The 21,076-nt window shown below is 32.0% G+C and overlaps 3 protein-coding genes and 1 long non-coding RNA gene across 4 annotated transcripts; 1 reads left to right on the plus strand and 3 right to left on the minus strand.

Annotated features, from left to right (window-relative positions):
• LOC107848158 (probable ribose-5-phosphate isomerase 2) lies at positions 1-1,760 on the minus strand. The gene has a single exon (XM_016692851.2). It carries the CDS (start codon positions 1,002-1,004, stop codon positions 195-197), a length of 810 nt encoding a protein of 269 aa, XP_016548337.1. The 5' UTR covers positions 1,005-1,760; the 3' UTR covers positions 1-194.
• A 6,401-nt stretch (positions 1,761-8,161) lies between these two features.
• LOC107847002 (protein PIN-LIKES 2-like) lies at positions 8,162-10,773 on the minus strand. Its single transcript, XM_016691263.2, has 3 exons — positions 10,460-10,773; positions 9,951-9,992; positions 8,162-9,677 (listed from the first exon to the last, which is right to left on the minus strand). The coding sequence occupies exon 3, from the start codon at positions 9,633-9,635 to the stop codon at positions 8,268-8,270; it is 1,368 nt and encodes a 455-aa protein (XP_016546749.2). The 5' UTR covers positions 9,636-9,677; positions 9,951-9,992; positions 10,460-10,773; the 3' UTR covers positions 8,162-8,267.
• A 4,406-nt stretch (positions 10,774-15,179) lies between these two features.
• Positions 15,180-16,950, plus strand: LOC124888589. The gene is made up of 2 exons (XR_007047052.1): positions 15,180-15,881; positions 16,236-16,950. It is a non-coding gene; the product is annotated as an uncharacterized LOC124888589 (long non-coding RNA).
• Positions 16,951-20,101: 3,151 nt separating this feature from the next.
• LOC107847092 lies at positions 20,102-20,751 on the minus strand. The gene has a single exon (XM_016691333.2). It carries the CDS (start codon positions 20,681-20,683, stop codon positions 20,255-20,257), a length of 429 nt encoding a protein of 142 aa, XP_016546819.1. The 5' UTR covers positions 20,684-20,751; the 3' UTR covers positions 20,102-20,254.
• Positions 20,752-21,076: the final 325 nt, after the last annotated feature.

Raw genomic sequence — 21,076 nt, forward strand, 5'->3', positions numbered from 1 at the left:
TAGCAAGAAAAGTACCATCAATAATCCATTTCAAAGATAGCAACTTTGAGGCAAATGCCCCAAACAAATCAATATAGTAGTTGGTGCAAAAAACACCTGCCACATAAATATTTCAACCCCCCTCCCACAAAAACATCCTAATACCTCAACTAAGTTCCTAAAGGATAACAACTTATCTAAATCCAACCTTAGTACTATTCCTTATTAGTCACAGAGACACCAAGTTTTCCAGCAACAATAACAGTAGTAGCCATATCAATAAACATGCCATGCTCAACAACACCAGCAAGCCTCAAAATAGCATCACTTGCATCTTTCAAATCACCCATATCTTTCTTGAAATACAAATCAATAATGTAATTACCATTATCAGTAACATAAGGCTCCTCACTATCTCCACCTTTTCTCAACTTTCCAACACATCCAGCTTCAATAAACAACATCTCAAGCCTCTTAAGTGTAAACTCCCAACAAAAGGGAACAATCTCAACAGGCATAGCAAGTCCACTACCACCTAAATGATTCACCAATTTTGACTCATCAACAATAACAATGAACTTTTTAGTAGCTGCCTCAACCATTTTCTCCCTCAACAATGAACCTCCTCTACCTTTAACCAAATTCATTTGTGGATCAACTTCATCAGCACCATCAATTGCTAAATCAACAATTGGATGTGCATTCAAATCTGATAAAGGAATACCAAGTGAAACAGCTTGTTCATGTGTAATCTTGGAAGTTGGTATTCCTACAATGTTCTTCAACTTTCCACTATGTAAAAGTTCAGCTATTTTGTCTACAGCATGTTTTGCTGTGGAACCTGTACCTAGACCAACAACCATACCAGACTCAACAAACTCCACAGCTTTGTAAGCTGCTACTTTTTTCAGCTCATCCTGAGACAAAATTACAGGAGGTGGAGATGATTGTGTTGCTGTTGAAGATACCACCAATGACGGGTCAACTTTCTTTGGTCCAAAAAAGTGAGGATATGCAATTGCCATTGCTAAAGATTGAGGAAATCAAGATAAAGATTGAATCTTCAACACAAAATTGTCAAAGGGGTTGCTAAAAATAACCAAAACAAGATAATGATTGAATTTTCAGCACAAAATTGATAAAGGGGTTGCTAAAAACAACACGGGGATAGATTTTTAATCACAAAGTTATTAATGGGGTTGCTTAAAACAACACAAAGATTGAATTTTTAGCACAAAATTATTAATGGGGTTGCTTAAAACAACACAGAGATTGAATTTTTATCACAAAATTATTAATGGGGCCGCTAAAAACAACACAAAGATTGAATTTTTAGCACAAAAATATTAATGGGGTTGCTAAAAACAACACAAAGATTGAATCTTTAGGCCAAAATTGATAAAGGGGTGGCTAAAACCAACACAAAGAACAAGCAAAAATGGAGAAATCAAGAATCAAGATTCATTTTTTAGCACAAAAATGGTTAAAGGGGTTGAAGAGTGATGAACAATGAAGCCATTAAAGGTGTGTATATAGAGAGAGAGATGAAAGATTAGGCAGAACCAAGAAACAAAAAATGTGAAACAAATTGGAGAAAAAGAAAGAAAAAATGCGATGTTTCTTTTAATAATTATTAATATCAAGATTGGAATTTGTGGAGGAGAAAAGCGAGGCAATTTTTTGATGAATGAAAGAAGATAATGTGTATATTGGCGTTTGGTTCATTAGGGTTTAAGCAGAATTTATAGGGAAAATTGGAAGGAAAATGGAGAATTCGTGGGGACACACAATCCTTGAAGCAATAAACAACTAGCATTCATTCATAGATACTCCGTCCTTCTCAAATTATTCGTCCCAAATTTTCTAATTTAATTTTTTATTTTACTTAATTCTTTCATTAATAAAAAAAAAAAAATCTATATTTTACCCTTTACATTAATCACTTTTCCTTCAACTTAAAATATAAACATCATTTAATAAAGATACTATAGTAAAATAATTATGTTATTAATTATTTTTCTTAATCAATATGTCATCTCAATTTGGTACAAATAATTTGAGATGGAGAAAGTATTATGAAAAGATTATAAAGAGATTTATCCGATTTATTTTTACTTGTTACAATTTTTTAGGGGTCATTTGATTGGGAAATAGTTTTCCCGGAATTATTTGAGATAATTTATTCCATTACTATGGTATAAATAGTGGAATAAGTTATCCCGATATTAACTAATATCACCAATCAAACATGAGATAAAATAATCTCTCGTTTTATTCCAAGACTACTTATTCCGTATACCTCACATCAAATGACCCCTTAATATTAACTTCAATCTAAGTTTAAAAAATAATAAGGCAGCCCAATGCACTAGAAATCGTTTGGTGGGAAGAATAAAATAATTAATCTCGAAATTATTTTAGAAGATGAGCTTACTACATGTTTGATTATGACAAAATGCATGAGATAATTCATCTCAAAATTATAGTTTTTTTTTCATTCCTCCTTAAGGTAAAATAACTAATCTAAAAAATAACTTATTTTCAATCAAACGATCCCTAAAAATTTCGTCATGCGCGGAGAAAGGACAGTCAAGTACGAGATGTCCTAAAGCTCCCACTATGCATAGAGTTCGAAAAAGGACTCCACCATAAGGATGTATTGTACGCAGTCTTACCTCGCAATTATGCCAGAGGCTGTTTACAATGTTTAAACCCGTGATATTCTAATCAATGACAATAACTTTACCAACTAGTCAAAACGTTAATCTAAGGTGTGTTTGGTATGATGGAAAATGTTTTCTGGAAAATATTTTCTGGAATTCTCTTGTTTGGTTGTAATTAAATGTTGGGAAAATATTTTCCATAAAAACTCATTTTCCTCCATTTGAGGGAAAATGACTTCCCTCATGGACCAAGGGAAGTCATTTTTTCGGAAAATGACAAATGTAACTTATGCCTCACCCCCACCCCTCTTCCCTACCCCAATAACACTCATATTCACATTTCTCAAAAAAATCATATTACTCGAAAATATTTTTCACTGTACTTTGCTTCAATTTTTCACTGCTTGAAATAAAAAATAGTGAAGCTTGAATTTTTTTTTTCCAATGTTCGTTGAATGTATTGTTATTTCCATATACATATAGGAAGACTTACCTATGTTACTTTTGCTAATTGCATATTTCATTTTGCCATCGATGTAGCTTGTTTCACAAGGTTGAAAAGCTTGTCGTTCTGTTGTTTTTCTATTGATTGTAGTATCTTGAGATTGTCCTAACAAAATGTTGAAAAATGTCTCCAATATTTGTTAATTAGTAGTTGATTAAATTTAGTGATTGTAATATTTTAGTATTCGATATTGATATTATTTGTCATATTTAAATTAGTTCTTACAAATTGTTGAGTTGCTAGAGATACTGATATACTAGTTAACAGTTAGTATTATTTTCTAAAAAATATTTTTTCACTCGACAATCAAACAGTAGTGTATATTTACTACTCACCAATCAAACAACATAAAATATTTTTCGAAAAATATTTTTCACTCGCCAACCAAAAAAATATTTTCTACTCACCAATCAAACAACATAAAATATTTTTCGAAAAATATTTTTCACTCGCCAACCAAACATGAGAAAATAAGTAAAAAACCAACTTATTTTCCAGAAAAACTTTTTCCAGGAAAACATTTTCCATCATACCAAACACACCTAAGTCTCAAAATATTAAATTAATCTAATCAAATTTAACTATGAAAGCTAGTCAAATTGACTTTCGATAAACAAAATTTGACAACTATTTTGGAACAATGTGAGAACCATTTAGATTTTCTTTAAAATCTTTTACTAGAATAAATCTATTAGATTTCGAAGTTTTTAATAGGTTGGAAATCATTATTTTTAAAAAGTAATAAATTTAAATAAGGTTTTAATTAATAGCATGTTTGACCCCAAGTGTTTATTTTCACAATTAGACTTCAATGCAATTTGAGAAATTTGGTCAAGAATGAAATATCTTGATACCATTTCTATGTCAAAATGACCACTTACCTATTTTCTACATTTTTTTGTTTCCCATATCCGGTATTCGGTATTCGTATTGGAGCCCCGATTAATCCAAATCGCGCATTGCAAGGCCCATTAAGGTGACAGTTTTTTTTTTTTGGTTTTCCATCCGGTGTTCGATATCCTTATTGGAGCCTCGACCAATCCGGATCGCGAGTTGCAGGGTCCATTAAAGTGACAGCGCTCCCGGTGTTTGGTATCCGTATTGGAGCCCCGACTAAACCAGATCGCGTGTTGTAGGGCCCATTAAGGTGACAGTTTTTTTTTTGGTTTCCCATCCAGTATTCGGTGTCTACATTGGAGTCCCGACTAATTCGGATTGCGCGTTGTAGGGCCCATTAAGGTGACAACAATCCAATAATTTTCTCCATACCCAGAATCGAACCCTCGACCTCTTGTCAAGGGTGGAGCAGCCCATCCACGTGGCAAGAGTTATTAATAATGTCCCAAAGAATAATTTATATTTCAAAATTCGAGTGTCACCGTCATATGTTAATGAAATATATATATATATATATATATATATATATGTATTTGCTTAATAAAAGGATCAAACGCACATATCAAGAAATATGCTAGTTAATAAATAAAATTATTAAAAGCATCTTATCTACATTACAAAAAAAAATAAAAAAAATCCAGATCATATAACAAAAAAATAAGAGAAAAACAAGAAGCATATAACTATATATATTCTTATTCTTCAAAATCCACCTTGCTATAAAAGCTAAAGCACTTTCAAAGGTGGCAAATAAGTCTTTTAATATTAGAATTTATTTATTAATAGGTATGTTAAATGAACGGGTTAAGAATAATATTTAAGCGGATTAAAATGAACTGAATCAATTATGGCTAGCTTGACGCAAATCCAAAATAAAGCGATTGACTACTCGAATAGGTTCTCGCATCCAAAAAAATGAGCGAGTTCGATTTGAGTGTTCATCGATCGGATGAATTTATATGCTTTTATTTAGGTCAAAATAGAATATGAAAAACTTAAAAGCTTTTGTTGATTTATTTGTTTATTTGCTCTTTTATAATTAATTTGATTATCAAATCAAACTATTAGCAATATTTCTCCAAATGTAAAAGTTATCAACACACTCAAAAAGATTTGTGTATAATCTATTGATACAAAATCAATGAAGTTGACCAAAGAGGTCGATTTGATTCTCAAGTGGGGACAATTATGTTTAGAATAGTTATAGATTTTTTTGGAGCAACGATAAAATTGTATCCATATAATTTATAGGTCATGAGTTCGAATCACAAAAGTCGAAATAAATATTAAAATTAAAATAAATTGTCTACATCGCTCCTTTAAAGTATACATCTTTTTTCCAAACTCTATTAATATGAAATATTTTGTGCATTAAACTGTCCTATAATTGTACAATATTTGTTTCATAGTTATTTAAGTAGTTCTACGTCTTTTTTTCTATTTAATTTAATGGGGCCATGTGAAAAGAATCAATAATTTTATAATATAGAGATTGCTCTAATATTAAATTATTAATAATGTTTAGTACTCATGGTAGGTGCATGAAACAAGACATGCATTTTGCGTTTATCCAATTCTCCGCATATACGTACCAAAAATATATTTATATAAATAAATAATGAAATAATTGAGATCCCTTAATTCTTGATTAAAAATTTTAAATTTGACTTCTGAAATAAATTTATTTTTTGATAGAAAGTGTTTACGTCTCCTTAATAACGGTTATTTGAGATCAAACTAGATAATTTGGACTTCTTCAATTTTAGTCCAAAATATCGAGTTTAAACCTCGAAAATAAAGAATCTTACGAAAGAAAATTAACACAATTAAAAGTGATATGCTTAGTGTATCTCGAATACCAAATGATTAAAGAAAAAACTTCAAACTTTTTAAATTTCACTGTCACAATATACATATACATACATACACACATATATATATATATATATATATATATAATTTTTTTGTTTCTATGATGATGCCTTTTGTATTGTTAATTAATATAATGAACTAAGGTAATTTTGTTGTTTACTAGTGTAGCAACAATATGTGAAGTTTAGTTTTACTTTTGGACATTGAAGGGATTAAAGTATGGATATTCTATTAATTTTGTAACAAGATTAGTGTCATTATTTGACTCTAAATTAATTCCTCTCCATAGTTCATGGAGCTAACTCTTTTCATTGAAATAATCACATAGTATATATAAAATATGGAATTAAATTTAGAAATGAAATTTATGTTATCCACAAACTTTTCAATGTGTTCAATGAAGAGAAGTGTGTCAAACTTTGGCAGTGGTCGAGTAAAAATACTTTTCCATTTTTAATTTGAAGCTCAGATTCACGTCTTGAAAATAAAATCGCTTTATCTTTACGGACTTAACTTGAACTGATCGGACATTAAAATGAATATCGAACATCGAATGGAGCCAAACATACTTTTTTGTTCTAGTTAAAATCTTTGTTTTTGAACAAGAAATCTTATGCCATCTTGAATTGGAATAAAGTGTTGGACCATTCCAATACAATTCAAAGTTTTATTTTCCTAGTCAAATGGTCTTCTCTGTTTCCATTATTTGCTTTAAGAGAAGAAAAATCATATTCTAACTTTTGATTTGTATAAAGTTTAATTGAAACCTCTAATACATGTGACGAGAATAATAATCTCGAAGTTATTTCATATTATCACATATAAAAAATAAGATAAAATAATTTTATAAGACTTTTCAATACGTTATACATCCTTGCTTATCTCATTTCGATCCTAAATTTAGTGAAAGTTTAGTTGATAAAAAGGACCTTGAGTTGTCAGTTTACGCCCTCAAACTTCTATTAATTACACTTTTGTCTCTCATTTAGTCAAAAATGCTACCTACTACAATTCAAACTCCTTAAGACACGTTGTTCACATTTTTGAATATAAGATTTGGAAGATTATAGAAGAACAATTATTGCTCAACTACCCAAATATATATCTTGAATCCTTGATGGAGCAAATTTGATTATTTGTAATCTTATTTTTTAATAATTCATATTGTTATTTAAGCCGATGATCGGCTTATATGTACCTCGACTCTATTATCATGAAGAAACAAAAGAGGTTTATTGATTATTTGACGAGAGAAATTGAGAGTGGGTAAATCTGAACCATTTTCGTGACAACAAGAGTATATATTGAATTTCAACAATGAAAAGTGAGTTTAATTAAAGAGATGTAGTTGGAAAACCCTGAAAAACATTGGTCGGTACGAAAATTGATAGTTCAAACTTCAGAATATTCACTCATTATAACGAAATCAAAATGCAGATACGTATTGAAAGTTTGTTGTCGTGTGACCAGAAGGTCACGGGTTCAAACCTTAGGAAACAGCCTCTGGTAGTAATGTAAAGTAAGACTGCGTACAATACACCCTTGTGGTGGGGTACTTTCCCTAGCCCTACGTATCGCAGGAGTTTTAGTGCACCGACTGCCCTTTTTCTAAAAAATGAATTTCACAACTTTAATTTAAAGTCGCTAAACTTGCAAAAATGTATGAATTTAGGCCTCGGCTTAAATAGGGATCTCAAAATCGGCTATATGTGCAATTGCCAAGCCCAACCCAGCATTAGGATCCAGTCATAGCCCAATGAAATATGCCTGATACACCAAGGCCCATTGGGCCAACAATGAATATTTCTTGTATCACCATACAAATTCCAAAGTATACACAAAACGAAAAATTCCGATTACCCCTGATAGAAAAACAGAAAAAACACACGCGTGTATCTCGTGTGATGTACGTCTAAACAAGTTCTGTTCATGTTCTCCTCTTTGACATATACGATCACGCATAATATCCAAGTGTATATTTTAGTCATACACAAGTAGTTGTGCCCTTTCGAAAAGAACTTTTTGGCTGTTAGAGGGCGCTACACATCCAGTGGCAAAGTCAGAAATTTCACTAACGGGTGTTCAATAGCGTACTTTCAAGGCTATAATATATATGTACGGAAAGTAACATTCGACCTGCATATATAGTATAATTTTTCAACAAAGAGTGTTCAATTGACCACTTGTCGGCATACATAGCTAACCCTATGCTATACAACGAATTCGAATAAGCAAGAAAGTGAGGAACCAAAGAAGGTAGTTACCTTTGATACACTTAAATTAGTGAGCATCAAAAGAGGATCCGTTATAAGTACGACAGTATTTTTGGAGGGTCCGAGCAGCATAGTTATTCACGAGAACGAAAACATCTTGAAGTAAACAACAATGTACAATGACAGTGAAATAAGTGCCAACAAATGCTGCCAGAAAATAAGTGCTGAGGCTTCACTTACTGCATAACCTCTCAAGCTGGCAATGGCTCCTAACAAGATTGCACTGGGTGTTGTATACTGCAACAAAAGCACGAATGTATACATATGATCGCCCTCGACAAGAATATTCATCTTGTTAGCCAGCGTAACCACCCCAATCCCCAACAGAGGAAGCACGAAAAGCCTTGCTACCGATATCCCAATCATAGTCCTGAGGCCAAGTTTGGATTCATTAGGCCCCTCAGCTAGCATTCCTCCGAGGATAAGCATTACCGATGGCACCATTGCACCGGCTAAGATCTCTAAACTATCCGTGATGAAAGACAGTGGAGCGTCATATCCAAAGGTGAACGCCTTTAGATGAGGGACCATCCCAACGAGTATGGCAAACAGAGAAGCAATCGTTGGGGGCTGAAGTATGTGCTGCACGGGTGTTTGTTCAGCAACTGTTCTCATTTTCTTGATTACTTTAGGTGCAGCCAAACACCTAATGGGCTCGGGATCATCAGCTGTATCATGTATATCATTTTCGACATCAGGTCCATTGGCTACCGAAAGATTTGAGACAGAATTAAAGATCCTCGCGACTAGGGCTGTTTTCGAGTTTTCTGTTTCTTTGTCCTCAATGGCAGGCCACTCAGCCTCAACTAAAAGCGGCCTGCTAACTCCGTTATCCTCCTGCTGGCCGCGCTCCTCCTCCACCTTCTCCCTTTCATCGGCAACCTCATAGTACTCCATCGGAGGCTCCATCATATGATAAACAAGCGTATAAACAAGAATCACCGCGACCCATTGAGCAAAAGAAACATAAGCAACTCCATTCCTTTTACAATCAGGTCCAAAAGGTTGATCTATACTATGACAAATAGAGCCAACTATAGCTAAATGAAGGTTCCCCGTGTTACCAAACGCGGTCATGATGATAGTGAATCGAGTAAACTCTTGAGGTGGACGACATATGATGACTACTAACACACCTAACACGAACCCAACAAGTGTACTCAACAACACATTAACTGGTATAAACCACCAATGCACGAAATTATCGAGTGTGATTGATTGTCCTAAGTGAATGAAGATCAAACATGGCAAGAAAAGTGCAAAGACAAGTTTGCTAAGAAGTTTGAATGTTTCTTTTGGGACAATTTGAGTCTTTTTGTGACCAAGAATTAGTCCAAAAATTGCAAGTGAAAGAAGTTTAAGCAAAGGAAGAACAGTACTAATGAGACCTTGTTCAGGAGACTTTGTGTTGCCAACCATTGCTACTTCACTCAATAATCTTAACATCTTCTTTTTCTCGATAGCGAGCGCTTCCCTCTTTAGTGGATCCTACACAACACGAATTTCGATCAATCAGAAAGTGAATTTCCCAAAATATTGTGCTTAAGCAATAACATGCTTTCACTAGCTATGTTGCACCGACTCTTCAAAAATGTTGTCGCGCCAGTGTCGGATACTCCAAAAATGCACTACTTTTAGATAATCCGACACTCGCCCGACAACATTTTTGAAGTGTCTAAGCAAACACAGTTGGAAAAAAATTTATTACCAATATGAATTATCACATTCAACAGTTAGGGAATGGCAAAACATAATACGTACAACTTTTTTCTCGATAGAGAGCTCTTTCCTCTTTACTGGACCCTACATAACACGAATTTCGATTAGTCGGAAAGTGAATTTCCCATAATTATTTTGCTTAAACAACATGCTTTCACTAGCTATGTTGCACGGACTCTTCAAAAATGTTGTCGCGCCCGTGTCGGATATTCCAAAAATGCACTACTTTTAGATGATCCGACACTCGCCCGACAACATTTTTGAAGTGTCTAACACATAGTTCGAAAAAAATATATTACTAATACGAATTATCACATTCAACAATTAGGGAATGGAAAAACATAATACTAAAATATTTGTAGGATAACAAATTAGTATCGAAAAGTGTCACGTTATAGAAGATTTTATGGATTATTAATGAAAATTACCCAGAAACAAGGTAAATTATAATTATTTCATAAGAACAATTAACAAACACAATAATAAAAATTCCAGGAATATAATTTTGGTATTAACATAATCAAGTATTGTGAGAAAAAAATTATTTATACCTTAAAATTCCCAAATTGCAATCGAAAAACAAGATTCTTGTGCCAATTCAGAATGGATTATATTAAAGAATTTTGATTGGAATCAATGTATTCTCCTTTGTAAAATAGTTATATGAAAAACAAATAAAAAAATAAAAAGGTGAGGTTTCCTAGGGGAGAAGAAATAAATCTTATTTAAATGGGAAAAATTATCATTAAAATTAAGTGTAATTATTCTATGCATTTACTTAACACAAAAAAACTAATATGGAAAATTATTTATTTTCTCAATAATTTTTTTCTAGGAATGAATGTCATATATGTAGATATAACTCATTCAAAGTTATATTCAACTCCGCTTTTTATGTAAAGATCTTACGGGGCATCCTATATAATTGTTGCTATTTAATATGTATTCATTTATTAAAACACTTTTGAGAATTTATTCCTCGTAGAACATTTCAAACATGAGGTATTTGAGCGTATCTTGACAAAGTCTAACTTTAGGGAAAAATAACTGAATTCACTCACCTGGATGCAATGAGTCAATGAGATATGTGCTTGAATTCAGGCCATATAAAACCTTAGACATTTTGTCCAGTTTCAAACGCCACATATTTGAAGTTATTTCAAAAATATTAGATTGGAAAATTTCAGTGCACTACGAGTATGACTTAAATATTAATGTCGCAAAATCGAGTATCTATGCACTTGGGCCATTCAATATCATGAAATCCACTAAAATTGGATCCATAGTTTGCCATATCTAACCCAAGTCAAATTTTTGGCCCAATTTTGCTTACCCAAGACCAATAGTGTTTGCTTAGTGGCCCACTTGATTATAAGAAGAAAAGTTGTCAATGAGTGCCCAAATTGAACATTGTGGGATAAATCAACTAAGCCCAATTTTCACTTGGACCCAATTCCAATTCCCAAGTGACAAGGTATCTCTCTCTTTCTCTTTTTTATTTTTAAAAAAAGAAAAATTCTCACCCAGTGTCTGGTATACGCATTAGAACCTGAATAAACTCAAATTCATGTTGAGAAGTCCCACATTAGGTTGGAGAGGGGTGGGGGTGGGGGTTTCAACCCTGTGACGAAGCTAGCATCTTAACTAAGGGGTTCAAAAATAAAAAAATGTGAACAAAAGAACTAGTCGAAGGGGGTTCAACGTCTGCTATATATACACGAAAAATAATTATAAGCTTGTATAAATAGTATAATTTTTCATCAAAGGAGGTTAGGATTAACCCCCTCACTATTAGCTAGTTTCGCCCCTGGTTAAACCGCTCCATAAGAAAGGCGACACTATATCATGGGGACTCAAACTCTAGACCTTAATTAAAGATAAAAGAGTACTTACCATTTCATCACAACCCTCATTAATGACACGGTATCATTTGTTATAAAGTTTGAATTTTCTTAAGTATCGAGTAATGGTGATATTTCGTTTCACGAAAGTCAATTTGACTAAACTTCAAAGTTAGAGTGAAATAGATTAATATAAAATTTCAAATTTAAATATTCAAAAACTATATAATAAATACTATAAGTTGCAATCGTCTCATATTAACATGATTAAAAAAAATCTTAAAATATCGGCTAAAGTTTCATTTAGTTTAACTTTTAAAAAGTGAAATGTAACAAATAAAAGTGTAACGGAGAAAGTAAGTAACTAGAACTTAGACCAATATCCCATGCTAGAACTATATAGTTCTCCTCTAACCATGCATCTATCTTTTCAAAATCCAAAAGCAACTAAATATTGTCCTTACAAGATTTATTTTTATGTTAGATTTGAAAAGTAATTTTGATGACTAGATAACTCAAAGATTGTTGTATTTTTCTTAGGATTCCTATTATGGGTGGGACAATGAAGTACCCCTTTCATACACTTGGCCAGTAAGACTTGTCATTTCAATCTGTCAACTCATCAGTATTTTTTTTGTTTTATAATAAATGAATTGTTGAATTTTGACACATAGATTAAGAAAAAAGCATTAAAGACATAAATTTAACACAATTTTCTATTTTTACCCCTCCCCCCAAAAAAAACTGACCTTGTAATACCTTTTCAAAAGTTAATTAGTTGTCAAATCACAAGGAAAAATTTAGAAAAAATTTAATGATTCACTTATTTTGAAACACCAATAAATATCCCAACAATTCACTTATTCTGAAACGGAGGGAGTACTAAATTTCATGCTATTTTTCTATTTTTTTTTTCTTTTTTGGTCATTTCTTTAAGGTGAAAAATGTGTTCTTAATACTCCATTTCATTTAGCGGGCGTTTGACAGAGTGTATAAGAATAATGCAAAATATGGTATATTAGTAATGCTTGTATTAGTAATATCTGTGTTAGTTATGCTTGTGTTGTTTCTTATATAGTGTTTGGTTCGATGTATTAAAAATAACATGAATTACATAATTTTTAATTATTATTTTTTTGTATAATATCCTCCATATATATGTTGGAAAGGATGTAAAAAAAAAAATTGAGGGGTAATAGTATGCATGCATTAGATCTATTGCATTACTAATGTTATGGATTTTAAGATATTAGTAATACACAATAGAGTGTATAACTAATGCTTGCATTAGCTTTACATAGGATAAAAAAATATACCAAACAAGATATTACTAAGTACTAGTACACATTAAACTAATACATGCATTAACATTCCAATACACTAGGGGTCGTTTGATAGAGTGTATTAAAAAATAAAGCATGCATTAGTTATGTGTACTACTAAAATCTTGTTTGATATATTTTTTAAACTATATGTAACTAATGCAAGCATTCATTATACACTTTATTGTGTATCAAGAGGTGTATTGCTAATATCTCAGAATCCACGACATTAGTAAGGTAATGGATTCTAATGCATGCATTATCACAATTAAAGACAATTTTCTCTCCAAATCTTTTCCACATCCTTTCCACCATGTATATAAAAATATTTTTTAATTCTTTGTTTTATACAATTCATATATTTTTGATACACCAAATCATATATTTTTGATACATCAAACCAAATTCTACATGAGAAAAATGCAACTATAACTAACGCAAGTATAACTAACACAAACATTACTAATACAAGATATTTTGCATTATTCTTATACACTCTACCAAACGATCCTTTAATGTGACACTCTTTAATTTGATATACCATTTAAGAAAAAAAAAGTTTTTAATATTTGTGGTTTGAAATAATTCAAGACTATAAATTATTTTATTTAAGAATAAAAAGAGAATTTTAATGCTAAATTATTTTTAATTATAGTAAAGTAACAATTTTTGAGACGAATTAAGCAGAAAAGTATGATATATAAAATGAATGGAAAGTAGTAGTGCTTCATTGTGGACTTAATATATGGTTGATGGATCTTAAGGTTTTTTATCCACCAGCTAATCTAAAAATTATTATTTTAAATTTATAATTTTCGAATAATTTAGTCCACGTACTCAATTAGAACTTGCATGTTATTAGGTCATTCCAATTTTAGAATAGTATGATAATGTCGTGCCCAAATATACATAGTAACTTATGTCTTACGTAAAATTTGAACCATACATCTGTTTGATTTGATGTATAATCAGTGTACTAGGCCTTTTGTTTTTTTTCCTACTATATAGGAGTATTAGCTAAAGTTGTACAACTCTTGATAAATGTTGTGTCATATCTATTAATTTTACGAAATATCTGATATTTCTATTAAAACTTGTCAAACAAAGTCAATGACATGATCTTTAACTAGAGGTCTCGAATTTTAACCTGACTTGTCCTCTTTTAAAAAGGTTATTACTAGCGAATCACTCATCGCTATTTGTTTTCAGAGAACAGAGGTGACAGTGAGAATTTCGTTAACTAGAGCATAAGAATTGGTGTGTTCCCGTGAGCCCCATTTGTTCGCATTGGCAGCAAGTTCATTTATTCATTATAGTCTATTATTTGAATTCTTAGAATCGCTCAGTTAAATTTCCTTTGCTGAGTATTCTTTTGTTATTATGGACTTGTGGAGTTTTGACTTCTTCTCATATTTTGGAGACGGATTTCGTATTGATATGTTGTGGTGAATGATTGCTGATAATATTGGCAAATTGTGTTGGTGATGTTGATTGTTGCGTTGTTGATTTGAGACTGGGAAATTTTGGATAGGCCTAAAAACAGGAAAAATTCTGTCTGATTTTCTGTAGATTACTGACGAGCAGTGGCGGTGCAACCTTTGTTCTAGGGGGACCGAAACCCCTTCGACGAAAAATTATACTATTTAAATACTATTTTTACACGGTTAAAAATATTTTTTATACATATATAGTAGATGTTGAATACCCTTCGACTAGTTCGTATATATACTTCTGAATTCACTCAATGAAAATTCTCGCTCCGCCATTGCTGACGAGGCTTGCTTTGGAGTTTTAACCTCCTTGACGTCGGTCATGATCCTATTTTGGGTTCGTGACAAGGTGTCGTATCGACTTGTGCATATGTCGACTAATTTCACGAAATATCTGTTGTTATTTGCACCGAAGCTTGCCAAATAAAGTGAATGATACGGTCTTTAATTAGAGGTCCCGGATTCTAATCTTATTCTCGTTAAAAAAAAATCCTAGTACGAAAAAGTTCCTCTATAATGAGCGTTACGCGATGCGAATCCGAATTTGTATATAGCTTCGTACACTGCTCTAAATCTACACTTAGATTTTCTTGTTCCCAATACCCCCTTATATATTTCCCTCTTCCTTTTATTGTTACCACTTACCATACACATTTCACTTATGATTCACATGACTTTATATTTTTGATAAAATTATAATTCCAAAAAGAAAATAAAAAAAATGGAATGATCTTTTCAATTAAATGTTATTGTATGTGCTATGCATGTTTTTTGCTTTTTGGTTCTTTCATTTAGGGCAATGGAGAATAAGGAGCTCTCTCCAGTCCAGTCCGAGGCAGTCGATAACTAAAAATACAGCTGATGACTCGTTGATTCTTAAGCACGTCGTAAACAAGATGGAGTTTTGGAAATTTGACGTGTTTGAGATTCAACGATGCATGAGCTGTGTTTAGCTATCGCTGTCACGTCTTGGACTGAAGGGAGCTCCCTATTATATCCACTTCCCTTTAATTAATGTTTCATTCACTAGTTTATATTTTTTTTACGTTATCAGTGTAATTTAACATGTTATAAACCCCGTTTGTTATCATTACTTAGGTGTTAATATACAGGTCGATAACTTTATTTGATGATGTGAATATATTAGTATACACTGTCAGTATACAAAACTTACATTCAATTGCTTTTTTCAATTTTTATATCCCTATAGATTGAAAGAAGTGAAGAGGAACGTTGGAGTTATCGTTAAAGTTGCTGTTGTCATGTTGCTAGAATGTCACGTTTTCAAGTTTTGAAAACTGTCTTATTTAGAAATGCAAGGTAAAGCTCCGCGCAATAGACCCTTGTGATTGGGTTCTAATTAATTTCTTGAACTCTGTGCATAATGAAAGTTTTAATGCACCGAGCTGCCTTTATAGATTAAAAGAAGTAAATGTACTCAAGCTTACCTTGTAGTATGTTTTTTCTCTATGTGATATTTATATTTGTGAGTTCTTTTCTTTGTTTTATTTACTTTGCATATTAGTTAATAGGTTCCATAAATTAATTGGTACTGAATTTCCTTTTTTTTTTTTTTTTTTTTTTTTTTTTTGTTTTTTTTTTATTTTAATTGATTTTTTTAAAAAATTAAATGTTTAAGATTTTTTTTTTTTTTTTTTTTTTTTTTTTTTGCAGTAGGTTGTATATATATATACATGGATATTCATAAACATGCAAAGCTTAAAGTTTATTGGAAGAAGGTTCAAAGTGTGATAGACCAAAAATCATGCTGGTGTTTTGAATTTCGATGATGTTAATTACTGTATAAAAAAAAGATGAAGTCGTCTTTGGTAAGGAGCGCTGAGTTCAGCAACACGTTTACTATTTGGAAATGAATGGCGCTTGGCAGGGTAAAAAGAAGATTTTTTTTCCATTAGCCGAGAAAAGAAGTAGCAAAGAAATATCACTATAGTGGAAAAAAAACCCATAGGGTTGAACGAAGGGATACGGTTAAAAACAAAAAGAAGAGATCAAGGAGCGGGAGCTAGACGAGCACTTGCAAAAGAGCGAACGGCAGATTCAAAACTGCTATATAGTAAAATAGAACGAAAGTACCTCGATCGGGAGGTTTTACTCCCAACAATACTTTTCGGTAGGAATTCAAATTAATCAAGTACTGAACATCGTGTGAGAACCAAATAATTGTGAATTTGGTACATGAAAAAGTTAGGGTTTTTGAAGAAAGCTAACAGCTAAATGGATTCTATACATGATTAGTTTTAATTGTTCTTGGTCTACTTGTATTAGATGGACAATTATGATCTTGTTAATTAATATTCTTGTAATGGGGTGGTTAATTAATGTTACTACTAATGTTGTGCCTAATTGAATTACTTATTTTATTCTCTTATATCTTGAAACCTAATTTTTTTTTTTTTTTTTTTTTTTAATAATTACGATGTCTGAGCCAGCTTTCACATACTTACCATCTATCTAAGACCTTATATTCTCAAATCACAATTCATTAACCACTAGACCATGTGCAAATCTTAGTTTTTTTTGGAGGGTGGTTATCCATACGAATGACTCGGGTTCGATCCCCCTCAATGCCTTTTGAGTCGAGTCTGTCGCACAAGGTTATTTATCTAGTGCAGTTTACATCTCTCGAGTGGTTTGCAAGTTATTACACAGTGAGAGGTTTACTCAATACGTACAGAGTGTTCACCTGAAGAGTAGAGGTTGTGGCAAAGATTGTAGCAGTTGCAGGTTATCCTGGGATTTTAACAAAAAAAAAAACTTAGTTTTTAATCATAATTGATATCATCTTATTCTCTTAAATAAAGTTTATTTTCACTTGTAACAACAAGAAATGTACAAATTCACCTGGGGACTTTGGATTTATGGAAGTTTTACTTTATGGGAAAAAACATCGTTTTCATCCTAAACTATACCAGAAAAGTTGAAGCCACACCTAAATTATACTAGTGACCTATTACACACCTAAACTATAAAAAAGTGAAACTATTTACATCCTGTCAGGATATCACCACTTGTATGTGGTGTAGTGTTTTACACGCGCTGCCATGTCAGCATCACGTCAGTAAAAAGTATCATTTTTTTATAGTTAAGGTGTGTAATATGTCACTTATATAGTTTAGGTGTGGATTTGACTTTTCGATTATAGTTTGAGGTGGAAACGATGCCTTTTTCCTTAATGTTTTTAGCCGTTTACTTTTGTTATTTAATAAGCTGGACGCGCCTAAAATACGTGTAACACACGCGCCTTAGAATGGGGTCGCAGGGAGGTAATAATATCACTTTTTTATAGTTAAGGTGTGTAATAGGTCACTAGTATAGTTTAGGTGTGACTTAGACTTTTCGGGTATAGTTTAGGATGGAAACGATGCCCTTTTCCTTTACTTTATTGAATTAATATCATGTCAAATACACATAATTATAAAAAAGTTATTGATATAAGATATATTTCTAATTAACTCTGTGTTGTAGTTGAAGTGACTAATACAATATTTAATTTAGCCCTTTGTGAAATGAAGAGCTATTTTGACTTTTGATCTTTCACAAAAATGCAAAATCCATTTGCCTATATATTAAGGATTAAATTCCTTAATTAGAATTATCTAAAATTAGAAATAAGAGAGTTTAGTATATTTCATAGATTTGTGTAAACCTCTTGTTTTAATTTTGTACTTTCTTTTGTATATTATATTGATAAAGTATTTGCTCCTCGTCTACAAATGTAAGTCAAATTGATCGAACCATGCAAGTTTTTTGTCTTTGATTGTCATCGAGCAATTGTTTTGTTAAATTTTGCATCATTTGGAGTCGCGATCACGTGGCAAATTAGTGTCTGAAGGTCAAATTTAAATCGAGTTCGTTTCAACAATCAACATGACTTCACAAGAGAGTAGAGTTGAGAAATTTGATCGAAATACAAACTTCGGAATATGACATAACGTTGCAAAATCAAGCATTATATTGAATCTCTCCGATGATTTTATGTGAAGTGGCTTCAAAAACTACAGCGAAAGGCACGTGGAAAAAGTTGAAGTCCTTGTATATGAAAAAGCCGGTAAAAAATAATTTCTACCTGAAGAAGAAGTTGTATATGCTACGTGCGGGTGAAGGTACTTCTATACGTTCACATCTCGACATATTTGATAACATTCTTATGGATTTGAGCAATATCGGAGTTCAAATTGAAGACGAGGATCAAGCCTTGTTGTAATTGCTTTATTCGTTACTCCAATCACTTCAGCATATTAAAGACGCTATGCTTTATAAAAGAGATACTATCTCTTATTTTGACGTTAAATCTTTCTAAAAGAAAGATTCAAATTGTAAGATATCGAAATCAAATAAACTAGAAATGCGATAAAAAATTTATCAGCATCAGATATTTACTCCATAGTGCATAGATTGAATCTTTATTATATGCTTTGACTTTTGTTGTTTTATTTAATTTTCAGTAAAGATTTGTATCTTGATCCTAGAATAAAATTATTTTTTTCTAGTTGAATTTGACTTTTATAATTTTAATAGCTAACTCATAATTTTTTTTTTGCAAACATAATTAGAAAGTAGTTGGAAAAAACAAATCATTGAATTTTATTAACTTTACTGCCAAGAGCTATGACGAAATAGTAGGTACTCTTTCATCTGTAATAAAAGATCTCGGGTCTGAGCTAGTGAGCGATTTATCCATAATATGAAAATTTTTGATTACAATTCTAAATTTAATCGCACCGCATACGGATATCAAACGTTGAACGAAAATTCAGAAACAAAGAACAAACGCTTAAATCCAGACACTATATAGAACAAAAGAATGAAACGAATAATGATTTTGTATTTGTTCTTGTGTTGTATGTTGTACATATCAAAAGAAAATCTAAAAATATTATCTTAGGAATGAAATTTAAAATGATGATGTAACAAGAAAAGTTAGGATCAATAAGTAGGGATCATTAACTCAACCGTCGAGACGTCTTTTGAGAATAAAATCATAGAATTCTAAATACTGGATCTGATCAGAACGGACAGTATGGATCATTAACTTGACTATTGAGACGTCTTTTGAGAATAAAATCATAAAACAGTAAATACTGGATCTGATAAGAAGGAACAGTAGGGATCACTAACGCGACTATCGAGACGTCTTTTGAGAACAATATCATAAAACCCTAAATACTGGATCTGATCAGAACGGACAGTAAGGATCATTAACTCGACTGTCGAGACGTTTTTCGAGAATAAAATCATAAAACCCTAAATACTGGATCTGATCAAGGACAGTACAAAATAAAATCATAAACCCTAAATATGGATCTTATCAGAACAAACAGTAGGGATCATTAATTCGACTATCGAGACGTCTTTTGAGAACAAAATCATAAAACCCTACTGGATCTGATCAGAACGAACAGTAGGGATCATTAACTCAACTGTCGAGACGCCTTTTGAGAATAAAATCATAAAACTCTAAATACTGGATTTGATCAGGGACAGTACGAAATCAAATCATAAAACACTACATACGAATCTGATCAGAACAGACAGTAGGGATCATTAACTCGATTGTCGAGACGTCTTTTGAGAACAAAATCATAAAGCCCTAAATACTGGATCTGATCAGAACCGACATTACTTTGGCCGTTGAGCTCGAATCGGTACATAATCGACATCGAAAAAACATATTATCCACCTAAAATCCCTTTAGTTAACTCAATCAAATGAAACAAAATAACAATAGTTGAAGTGGGCAAACTTAGTCCAATAAGTGCAGCCATGCCCAAAACCAAACTAGGTCTTGTATCCATCAATTTAGATTGCAACAATCCCAATGCATGACAAATATTCGCATCGTAATTCGTGTATATACTTTTTTCCCAATCCATCCAATCAGTCGGAGGCTCGTAATTTCTCTCGATCATCTTCATCTCGTGGATTCTCTTACGCAGGATAATTAAGTTCTCGTCTACGATACGACCGTTATAGTAGTTCCGATCTTGAGCTTCTCTCCCTATTGCCAACGTCGCCGTTCTCGAAACACGTGATGATGATTTTCTTCTCGAAGAAAATGGTGAAGATGAAAGGAAAAAGGTAGATGTTGTTGTTGTTGCCATTATTTATGAGCTATTTATTTTGAGGATTGTATGAATATTTGAAAAATGAGATTTGAATTATAATTGGCTTTTGAATGTTTGTATTTATAGATGTTGGGGACATAGTGGAATGTATTTATAGATGTTGGGGACATAGTGGAACAATGTTAATTAATTATTATTAATTAAAGTATAATAAAAAAATGATTAGGCAAAACCGTGTTATATTAACTGTCAACACCAATAATTAATTAATTAGATTAAGGGTCAGATGATATCATTTGCAAGTAGACCTACTCAGATATGATCTAGTCTTAGCAACTTGCAAGTATAATTAATATTAATTAGCGGCAGAGGAGTATTCAGCATATATTAAAAATATGCAAAAATACATACATACATATATATATATAT

The sequence above is a fragment of the Capsicum annuum genome, chromosome 11, assembly GCF_002878395.1.
Source record: "Capsicum annuum cultivar UCD-10X-F1 chromosome 11, UCD10Xv1.1, whole genome shotgun sequence".
NCBI classification, from domain to species: Eukaryota; Viridiplantae; Streptophyta; class Magnoliopsida; order Solanales; family Solanaceae; genus Capsicum; species Capsicum annuum.

What these genes read in the sequence shown, in the direction of transcription:
- LOC107848158 (XM_016692851.2), bottom strand. Translation starts at nt 1,004, where the DNA reads ATGGCAATTGCATATCCTCACTTTTTTGGACCAAAGAAAGTTGACCCG.
- LOC107847002 (XM_016691263.2), bottom strand. Translation starts at nt 9,635, where the DNA reads ATGTTAAGATTATTGAGTGAAGTAGCAATGGTTGGCAACACAAAGTCT.
- LOC107847092 (XM_016691333.2), bottom strand. Translation starts at nt 20,683, where the DNA reads ATGGCAACAACAACAACATCTACCTTTTTCCTTTCATCTTCACCATTT.